This window comes from Camellia sinensis, chromosome 3 (assembly GCF_055761805.1).
Source record: "Camellia sinensis isolate YWXY chromosome 3, ASM5576180v1, whole genome shotgun sequence".
NCBI lineage: Eukaryota > Viridiplantae > Streptophyta > Magnoliopsida > Ericales > Theaceae > Camellia > Camellia sinensis.
In genome coordinates, this window is record NC_138963.1 from 15,769,062 (window position 1) to 15,780,746 (window position 11,685).

Below are 11,685 nucleotides of genomic sequence, written 5' to 3' on the forward strand. Positions count from 1 at the left end.
GAACAATTCCTCCCAATCTGATTGGGTTCCATTGAACAAGCACTGATTTCTCTATCAGTGGTGTTATATGCACCAATTAATACATCAATTAATATACCAACTTATGTTCGAAAATGGCCACTTCAAAACTATAGACCCACCAATTATACAAATTACAAAAATTCAAAAATTTTAAAATTATGTCACATTATCTTTTAATACATTAACTGTCATACTAATTAATACACATCAGTTTATTCTTTTTCAACCCCCAAATTGACCACATCGCAGCGAGCGAAATGAATTCCCAAGACTACTTTTTTTTTGCTTTTCGACACTTCCAACCTCGCCACCAAATCTTTACTGACCGTGGAATTACCCACACCAACCCCCACCACTTCATAATCTTTGACCACGTGACCCAAACAGGTTTGCACCAAAGTAGTCCGTGTTCAGGTGTCTCGACCGTGTCCCTACAGAATTTGCAAAGTCCCTCGTCAAGGTTATTGATAATCCTTATCCTCAACAATCTATCTGCTGTCTTAATTCTATCATTCCAAGCCAACCACCCAAAAAAATCTGACTTTCTATGGAGCTACATTTTTCCAAATCAATTTTGCCCCCTTTTTCTTCCATACTGTCATTTCTTCAAAGCTTCTCAATCCAATTTCTTGTTTTTTTTTTTTCTAAAAAACAAACCTAACATGACATTAGTCTCTGAGAATTATGACCACAAAGACAAGAAATTTTATGGATTAATACCTAACTCATCAACGTAAGAAAATAATTATTAAAATTACCAAATTTTTTAAAAAAATAAAAAATAAAAAATGAAGATTTACATGTAAAGTCGTTATGTATCACTTGTTTTATTTCACCATTTTATATCATCGGGGAAGATGGAAAACTATTATTTGATTTTATTAATTGCTTTATAATTATTCTAAATTAGAGCACTACTAATCATAAGCATTCATATTACATGTAGACAATGATATAAAACATTGACAACAAAATTAATGACTTCTAATATTTCTCTTGCATGTATATATACAACGTTCTTCTTGCTATACCAATGGATAAATAGCCAATTAAATTCTTTCAAATGCGTACAAGAAGATTTAAAGAATTTGGTTGTGATTAAGTATGGTTGAATGACATTTTTTTGAAACTTCTAAAAATGAACTATCAAATTATAGAGATTATAGATTTAATTATCTTTCAAAAGATATTTTGAAGTATCAATAAAATAGATAGAAGAAGCAATGATGGTATTTAGAGAATAAGTATCGACTAACTTTGCGCTAGCATTTGTCGTAATAGAAATGATGAAAGTTTTATTTGGAATGATTGGACATAAATCGTCTATAGATGGCTTAATTTTAAGTTCGCTGTCAAATCCTAGGGTCAGCCCTGGATATATGATAGAAAACAAAAAATGAGTTTTTAAGTCTATAGGGCTAAATAAAAATTTGATTGATAATTTGATATAATTTCTGTCCTTTTCTTTACTTGTCCAAAAATAAAATAAAAAAATAACCACATCGCAGAAAAGGAAGAGAAAATAGTATAGAGTTAGTGCATAGACCAAAATAGCATGAAGTATGCACATGTGTGACAACCATCTAAACTTCGATTTTTTTTTTTTAAAAAAAAAAAAATCAGAAAAAATAAAACTTTATTGATGAAAATTTCAACAATGAAAGACTCCACAAACCAAGTGGCACACCTGATTGGCAATGCAATAACTAACTTACTGAGAATCTTCTGAGCTCCGGTTTCAAGGAGGCCCAAAAGTGTATACAATATTTAATTAGGTCCAAGAACTCACCCCAGTTTTTTTTTTTTTTTTTTTTGAACCAGAAAAAAAGGACTCTGTGTTGTCATCACAGTCCCGTTGGGCCCTAGTCCCGGGGTAATCGGTTGCCAGCTAGGAATTAACCCCCACCAAGTGAGGGACCCACCACCAGGGCACCAATGGAGGGCAACCCCACCACTACTACAAATATGGATAAAGATCACACTTTTTTGGTGTGATGTATGTTTTTTAATCACACCTTTTAAGTTTTATTAAAGTGTGGTCTTTAGGAGTGTGATTAAAAATAGTCATTTTTAATCACACTTTTTAAGTGTCATTAAAAAATGTTTTCATCACATCTTTTAAGCGTGATTAATAATATTTAGATCACACATTTTAAGTGTGATTAAAAACATTTAGATCACACCTTTTAAGTGTGGTTAAAAACATTTAGATCACACATTTTAAGTGTGATTAAAAACATTTAGATCACACCTTTTAAGTGTGGTTAAAAACATTTAGATCACACATTTTAAGTGTGATTAAAAATATTTAGATCACACCTTTTAAGTGTGATTAAAAACATTTAGATCACACCTTTTAAGTGTGGTTAAAAACATTTAGATCACACATTTTAAGTGTGATTAAAAACATTTAGATCACACCTTTTAAGTGTGGTTAAAAACATTTAGATCACACCTTTTAAGTGTGATTAAAAACATTTAGATCACACCTTTTAAAAACATTTAGATCACACCTTTTAAGTGTGATTAAAAACTTTAGTTCACACCTTTTAAGTGTGATTAAAAATATTTAGATCACACCTTTTAAGTGTGATTAATAACTAATAAAATCTGTGATAAAAAAAAATTTTGACATATTTAAAGAATAATCAATATTATTTTTGCACGCGCATTTGAATAATATAATACACACTATATACTATATTTTGAATCACAACCATATATTGAATGAAATAATATCATATATTTTATAAATGAAAGTTAAATGTTTAAAAGTATATACAAAGAAATTAATAAAAAAAAAATTAACTGTGATTACATACATTAAAAAATAAAAAATAAAAAACTTGAAAAAAGTAAATTCTTGAATTCTTTGACCATATTTTGCATCTCTCCAAGAAATTGTTGACCTGAAAAATAAAAAAACAAATTAATTTAAAAACTGCCAGAAGTATATGAATAAACTTACTAATTAATTTATAAACTTACATTTAGATAACACCAAAAATAATGTAATTTATCCAGTTGTTAAACTGCCCCTAATCCTTTCCCCACAGCCACCAAAAATGACATAATTATTTTGATTCTCTACAAAAATATCAATAAAACAGCACCACAAAAAAGACAATATGCAACAATGCAGAAAGGATCACATAAATGATAAAATTGAGTATTATATGGACAATCAAATCATATGATATCAACATATAACTCACTAAAAACTATAAAACAAATAAGGATCAATAAAGCTTATTAGTCTTAAAAGCAAAAACCACATAGCCTGAATAATTACAAATTGGTATGGGAGCAATCCAAGTAGAGGAAATAATAAGAGCCCAGCACACTAAATTAAAAAGAAACAACTTACATACAACCCCCTTATCTAAACCTTCAGCTCCCTAATTTAATAACTTGAGATGAAACACATCTTTATAAGAATAGGATCAGCCACAGATAGATACTTTAAAGATTGTAACTGTCAAAAATACGAGAATTATATGATTTTCAACCATGACAAAATACTCTATTGAAATAGCAAATTCTCCACAATTAAAGTCTGTCCATGTAAGTAACAAACAATAACAGGTCCTCACTATCCAGCACTTCTCTCTGTGCATGTCAATGAAATCCATCACATACAACATATAAAAGCAATTCGCAAAAATTGAAGTAGGAGACTTGTAATTATCAATTCATTCAATTAGTATATCTTAACTCTTATATGAACCCAATTTTCTGTTGGACCATGACATTATTTGCTGAAATCATATTTTTTTAGGCAGAAAAAGTAGCTCATACGGATCTCATCAACGATATCATATCTTAGATTCTGCACCATGCACCTCAAATACAACTTAGGCCCATTTGTGAAACCAACTTTGGAAGTATACCAATGTTAAGAATTAACAATTATCTTGCTATGTTTTAATAGTCTTAGACCATGCAACCTTGCCCTTCAGTGGGGGCAGGATGGTTAAAATAGTATCCAAATTCACATGTTTTGAGCTCCTATGCTGCCTTGACAAATTCACACTGCAGCTATGATGTGGTCAAATAGCTATACCTCTGGATGATTTGTTATGACATCAATTGGTCCAATAGTTTAAAGTATAGAAATACTGAAATTCAAATTCCAGCAAAATTATAGTTTGCTTTTGAATTTGAGCCCTATCAAATTCTTGTCGGATCAATACAGCTAGTGCCTAGCCTTAACACTGAACAGATTTTAGGTAGGCATGCCAAATCAGCCATTTAAATAACTTATCTCAAAAGAAGAAAAATAGACATTCAAAGACTTTAATATATATATATATATATATATATATCTAGAACTTATTATTTGAGTTAATTTTCAGTTCAATGAGTTAAGGAGGCAACCTGAATCAAAACCTATTATGTTCAAAAGTGAGTAGAAGATTACTTGAATGCAGCCCACCCAAAAAAAAAGGTCAAACTACATGCTTACTTCAGGCAGTTCTGCAGGTATAAAATAGTATTGCCAGCTAAACATAAATTCAATCCCACAATAGACACTGCTACTGCCATTTACATAAATCTAGTACATCACAAAAGTGACCAAAATGGCAATTGGGCTTCAGTGTTCAAGGCCTACACAAAATGCATTTACACCCAAAAGGTTGAAATAATGAACTAGCATAAATGACCTTACCTTTTCGTCAGCAGAGTACTTAGTGCATTTGAAATAAAACCTGAATATTTGGATCCCCAAGTATGTCTGCAAATAGTTTTAACATTTCAGTCAGTTCACTGAACAATAGTAATACATATATCATAATCAAAGTCTGAAAAGGATGTATTTTACCGATCATAGAAACAAGGATAAATAGAGTGAAGATAACAATATTATAACCATAACAAGGGTATCCATCTTTCAAACAGCATAATGTTGAAATTTCATCCAATGTCACCTCATGCTGTTACATAGAATATGTTCGGTCAGGACATCATTTCATCAGGTTAATCCCTATGTGAAAGTAGAAAAGATAAGGTAGATGGTAAAAATCTGGCATCTAGAACAGTAGTAGATTTGTAGTGACAGTACTGGGGGTACATTGAATCCACATAAAAATATGGTTGCTCTACTTAGAAAGTGTCTCTAGATTTATGATCAATAGTTGCCTTCTTACACAACTTGTGTTAATCCTTTAACCTCAATTGGAGACATCTACCATTTGTCACTAGTCGGGAAATAATAGGTGACCCACAGAAACAGGGGCAGAACAATAACTTCTAATAAAGACAAAACAGAGGGAGATCCTGAATTTTTGTGCAAAAAAACTTATAAGGGATGAACTATGACAATGTTTAACTCAAGGAAATTGAAAAGGAAAAAAAACACTAAATTATTGATTTCATTAGCAAAAGAGAGGCTTGAGTAATTGAGCGAGTCATCACTACACATGTCCCAAACTTGCTGTAAATGTATGTTGTTGTTTGGCAGCACCATAGCTTTCCTTAACAACTCTCCCAGCAATAGTTCTCTTTCCAAACCTGTTTGGATATAAACCTGTTTGGATATTATATTTTGTACAATATTTACATAAACCTAACCTTTATTTAAAACTTTTTATTCACATTTTTTCGACAAAAATTCTAATCCAACAATAGATGGGGCCAAAAGAAATGCCTCAAATGTACCACTCATATCATATTTGCCCGCCAAAAAGTATCACAAGAAAAGACATTCCCAACAAGTCCATTATTAATTTTTCACTTACTCGTCACAAGGGACAAAATGGGGTTGACCCTCCAATAATGTAAAAGTGCTTTTGAACCCGCACAAAAACAACTACAGTGACAGAATATATATACACCTAGGGATGATATTTTATCAATGTATATGTGGGTGTGTTTTTTTTCCCTCTTTGTTTCCAGATAAGATAAAACCAAAGCAAAAATATAGGTCTATTGTCACTCAACCCTCAACAAAAACCAAAGCAATAAATAAGGAAAAACCCATCAACCCACAAGAAGATAAAAGGAAAACACTCTAGAGGATTTAGAGCTAAGTTCACTCAATCCTCAACAAAAAGCTCATTAATATAAATAACTTTAATGTCTTACCGACACTAGAATGGGAGGCTGCCTCCTTCTGTGCCTCTACATTGACATCAAGAGGCTGTGAGTGTTGGGCCATTATGGCAACTAAACAGCATAAATTGATATATAAGACATAAAATATAACGCATAATATTTACTTGAAAAGACAATGCAAAATATAACATAAGAAGGTAATGCATAAAAAACATATGTCCATATGGAAAACACAAAACAAAAACTACATATCATAAAACAAAACAAAAGGTATCCATGTCAGCCCCAGGCTCATATACCTGTCAACATAAAAATTTGTTGTTGAATCCCCACATGATCTGAATTCACTCACTAAGCATAAAGGGCATTTTAAAACAAATAAATAAAAGTGAAAATTGCCATAGTTCTTAAGTTCTGATAAACAACAGAAGTCAATAAATTCTAGTATTGTTTTTTAGTATAGACTTGCTGCAGACTAGCCTGTGAAGCCAAATCAAACACATCGTAAATAATATGACTTATTGTTCTATAAAGCATCCTGGAATTCCAAAGGTGTTTCCAGTGCACAAAATTTGAGTTCCTATTCAACATATCATTTAGCCCTTTGACAAGTCTAGCCTAGTAATAACTCTTCTCAACCACTAAAAGCCAGAATCATCCCCTTCATTCAGTTTTCATCCTGGGCTACTAACTCGTGACTAAAAACTATTTTTTTAATTTTTTATAAGTTAAAAAGTACATTATCAAAAACTCCTTGAAGGGGGCAAATCTCCATGTTGTCCCTAATCTCTTATTCCTATATTGTATTATTGTATCTGTCTATTTTTATCCTTCAACTCTTCTCTCCATACATTTAAAAGAAAAAAAGAAAAAAGAAAAAAGAAAAAAACAAATTGACAAGCTTTGTTCACTAACCAAGTGTTCAATAATAGTCTCATGTGATCCTGGTTACATAAATTTGGTATCAACGCAAAAGTGATGCAATCCATAAGAAGCAAGAAAAGGTAAATTTACGGAAGCAGAAAACCAAAAAAATGTACGGCAAGCCTGTACTTACCCCCAAGCGATATGACCCAAAAGTAAATATGACAGCATTTGCATCTTCTATTTGATCTGTGTAACCTCTCTGATGGGTTAATTGCTTCATTCTAGAACTAACAGTTTATTATATTGTAGTTCTCTTTGACTCGTCCATCTAAACAAATATGCCATAAATGTAATGGTTATTATCTTACATTTAAACAAATAAAATGATAAATAAAATGAATAGAGCTATTGGAGAGCAGTTCTAACTTATGGCTATGCCAGAGCAATATCTAATAGTTTAATGCTCTCAATGTTCAAATTTCATTAATAAATGCAAAAAAGAACAAAGCAAATAGCTACACAATAATAAGATAATTCCCTTTCTTTTGAACCACAAAAAACAGAGCATTCCCAACCCTTTATATATTTGTTTTTTTATATGGTACATGATATGATATTATATCATATGATGATTCATATAAATAGTAAAATTAATAACATATAACATTGCTAGCATAGTTAAATGACAAAAAAACAAAAAAACAAAAAAACAAAAAAACAAAAAAAAAACAAAAAAAAAAAACAAAACAAAAACAAAAAAAAACAAAAAGTCACTATTCTATTTAAGTCACATTATCTTATTTAAGTCACATCACCTCTCTATCACATCACTTCAAACCCAACCCATACCCAGCCCATATTTCATAAAAAGTCAAAAAGTGCATTTATTTAGGACATCCCAAACAACCCCTAAATTATTGCATATTCAGAAAAATCAAATATTTTAATGCCACATTTACTTTAAAAGTATATTTAAGAGTTGGCTGACAAGTCAAGTTAAAAATTAAAGAGATACCTATAGATATTTATGAAAATATAATTGAATGTATATAATTAAAAAAAAAAAAAAGGAAAAAACATCAGCATATGGAAATTTCTAAATGTAAGAATCAGCTTTAGACAAATCTTTCTTGTTCAAATAGATCACAATGACATACAATACAACTTAGTTCATCTGGACAAAGCAATAAATGCCAACAAGCTTGAGGTCAGGTGAACATATCTTTTCCGCCATTCAGCTATATTTAAAGCTAGATGCTCTAGGGAAAAATTAAGTTTGCATGGAACAAGCCCCCCTCCTCTTTCTCTAAATTAAAAGAACAAAAATAAAAGAATATTAACCCTTTAGAGAAACAGTTCTCATTCTTCTATACCATTATGAGCCATCATTTTCTCACTGCCATGCCACTGTTATAGTCTTTTTGTCTTTATTTGACAAGGATATATTAAATTAAAAAGGCACCAAAGGTGCAGTGCCACCAATGTATCAAGAAATACAAACAAGAGGAAAACATCTACTTATCAAAAGTATTCAAAATTCGGTACAAACTCCAAAAATTAGTTCAAAGATGGCTCACTACCACCTGAAAACCAACTATACAATATGCTTGTAACAAATAAACACTTACTTCCCCAAGAGTCTCCCTTGAAAGATTACCAAAGCACCAGGTATCACGCCTCTTCCCCCGCAGCAAGGGAAAAAAATTCAATTTAAACACAATAGATATATAAATATAATAAATATATATATATATATGTGTATATATATATATATAGAGAGAGAGAGAGAGAGCCACACAAAAGTCAAGAAGTTAGAGAAATAGCATGGAAGAGATGATATGAGGCAATCAAAACAAATGAAAGCCACTTCAGACCTATCTTCTAGAACAAGTCTTCTCTCAAAGTTATTCATTGACAATTCAGTTTATTGTATGCTTTACAATGTTCAGGAGGCAAAAGTATACTGGTTATTTCCAAAATTCCTTAAGATAAGGCTTAGTGGTGGTTCATGGAACCTATTCCAGGTTGTCATTAGATCATATCTACGCAAATTCAAACTAGATTTTGTAACAAAATTAATAAAGAAGACTCTTCAGGCCAACCACTATTTTGGTTTCATAATTTGATCTAATCATGTTGGATTTAGGTAACCTTTGACGTGTTTACGACCATAATAAATCTAAGAAAAAGCGAAATCAAGAAGTAATTTAGACAATTGACATTAATAAAGCACCAAAGTTTGTGGTTATTTACCAGGAAGCGAGAGAGAGAGAGAGAGAGAGAGAGAGAGAGAGAGAGAGAGAGAGTCATTGTCATAGCACCTTCTTGGGCTGATCACGATTCTCATCCCTATTTGAGTACAACACCATTGAACTCAAGTTTTCAATCTTCTTAGCTTGCTCTTGCAACCTCTTTTCGCGTTCAGCTTGGGCTTTCTTTTCCTCCCCCAGCTCCATAGCTATCCGCTCCCTCTCCAATTCAGTCTATTGAAAATAAATCATAACCTTGAGGATACACAAATCATTATGTACAAGACAATCCACAAACTTAACGATATAAACCTGTAATAAAGTATTCCGCAGATTGAGAATCTCCTCTTCGGAATGTTCTGAATGGGAGCCCCTAATCACAAGAGACAAATTAACAGTTGATACTTTAAAAAACAATTTGTATTTTAATCAAATCTCAATGGGTGTATTTGTAATTTACCCAAAATAGAATAAAACTTCAAGAAACCCAACAAGACTGCCCCCTGAGTTTCAAGCTTTAATTGAGATTAAATGGAGCCTTGGAATCAAGTTTTGTTAGAATACTTTCCCTAAAATTGTTTTTCATCGCAACACATCAAACCTTAGGAAGAAGTTGAAAATAGAAGGGAACTTGAAAATGATGAACTCAAAATTAGCAGTTGACAAAGTCATGCAAACACTATCAACTTAAGGTATTTTGAACAATGTTCACTTTTTCAGGTAACTTCGACAAATATTTTCATGTAAGCATCAGTACACTGAATTTACTAAGTGTTACCTGAGCAAGCATGATATTGCATATGGTACACTGAATGTGTTACCTGAGCAAGTGTAATATTGCATATGATGGCAGTATTTGCATTTCCCCCTAGTGCAGGTTGCAAAATACGTGTGAGTTTGCTGTCTCGATAAGGAACATGACCCCTGCAACAGATATTGATTGATGTACATCAACTATAAAATGAAAAAATACATTACATAGCTTTCCAAAACAATTGTAATACAATAAAAAAATTCAAAAAGTAGTCTTTAACTTCGTAATCTCCGCCTGAGTTTGTTCATCTACCCAACAAGAAGTTCGAAGAAACATATAAAGCAAATTCAAAGTACCAACCTTTATTTGTCAAGTTCGTATGAGACAAAACTCAATAAAACCCACTAAATATGTTGATTTTTAGAGCCGGCATTGATGGTTGGAAAGTATCATATGAAAGCTAGTGAGAGAGAATAATGAGAAATGCATGCAGGTAAGACAGAGAGCCAAACGAAAATCTGATGAACATAAATCATAGAAAGAGTTCACATATGAAATTGATGAGTGTTTGTTAGTGTTAAATTGGGAATTCTAGAAAAACAGAGAGATTGATGGATAATGGATTACAGATGAAATTGAGTTGGGCACTAAAGCATTTAACTCAAATTCCAATGCTAATACCCATATCTACATTCACATATACAAAAAATGAGTACTGTGAGAATTGATTGAATTACCCGTAGCTCTGTAGGGTTTGGTCGTCCTTCAAGATCTGCCATCGTCGGCACTTAGGTGGTGGTTCTGCGGCAGAAGGAGGTGCTGCGCGACGGGCAACGGCGAATCGGTGATGGCAAATCCAACACTGATGGTGATTGTTGTTGTTGGGGATGGCAGTTTCAAAGCTAGGGTTTCCAATACAGGGGAGAGAAAGATAATCAAACCCTAGCTATTGCTAAGTGAGTGGTGAGAGGGGGAGAGGGGAAGACGGGGGAGAGAGTGTTTGAGTTGGGCACTAAAGATGAGATTAGGGTCGATTGAGAGAGAGAGGGGGGGTAAGATGAGATTAGGGATTGGGGGTTTGTTGAGCGGGAATGGGAAAAAAAAAAGTGGGGAAGGGGGCGGGAATGGAAAATAAAAAGGGCGGGAATGAAAATAATTTTTTTTTTCTTTTCAGAAATAAAATTTAAATAACAAAATAATATTGTTTATTTATTTTTATTTTTTTTGCGACGGGGTTATCGTCGTCAAAAAAAATTATTTTTTGTTAAAAATATATATTTTTTTGTAGTTAATGAATTTTTTTTTTTAAATTCTTTTTTTTTAGTTACTAAGATTGAAAATTTATTTGTTTCATTTTTATTTTAATGAAAAAAATATTATTATTTTTTATTTGGTAGAAGTAGGGGTAATATTTTAATTAAAAATATTTTTCACTAAAATAAAAGTTAATTTTCTGTGGTCAATGAAAAATGTTTTTCTACGGCCCATTTTTTTTTATTACTAAAAATCATGAACTAATTTTTTGTGGTAGAAGAGAAGGAGTGGCAGTAGTGGTGAAGGTGGTGGATAAGAGATGATGGTAGTGGTAGTGGCGGCGGCGAAGGAGAATAGTGGTGAAGTTGTGGTAGTGGTAGAATAGATGAAGTGGCAAGGGTGAAGGAGAGGTAATGGTAGTAGTGGTGGCAGTAGTGGTAAAGGTTGTGGATAAGAGATGATGGTGGTGGTGGCGGCGGTGGCGGT

General features: G+C 32.3%; 1 protein-coding gene across 10 annotated transcripts; it reads right to left on the reverse strand.

Moving 5' to 3' along the window:
* Positions 1-2,737: 2,737 nt before the first annotated feature.
* On the reverse strand, positions 2,738-11,013 carry LOC114256104 (kinesin-like protein KIN-7O). 10 transcript variants are annotated; one of them, XM_082919145.1, is made up of 8 exons: positions 10,683-11,013; positions 10,013-10,115; positions 9,504-9,564; positions 9,264-9,425; positions 7,133-7,270; positions 6,106-6,141; positions 4,691-4,756; positions 2,738-2,930 (listed from the first exon to the last, which is right to left on the reverse strand). In XM_082919145.1, the coding sequence occupies exons 5-8, from the start codon at positions 7,220-7,222 to the stop codon at positions 2,826-2,828; spliced, it is 297 nt and encodes a 98-aa protein (XP_082775271.1). In that variant the 5' UTR covers positions 7,223-7,270; positions 9,264-9,425; positions 9,504-9,564; positions 10,013-10,115; positions 10,683-11,013; the 3' UTR covers positions 2,738-2,825. The 10 variants fall into 10 exon arrangements, with proteins under 10 accessions (XP_082775271.1, XP_082775272.1, XP_082775278.1 ...); XM_082919146.1 differs by adding an exon at positions 9,652-9,760 and having other exon boundaries at positions 7,133-9,425; XM_082919152.1 differs by lacking the exon at positions 6,106-6,141.
* Positions 11,014-11,685: the final 672 nt, after the last annotated feature.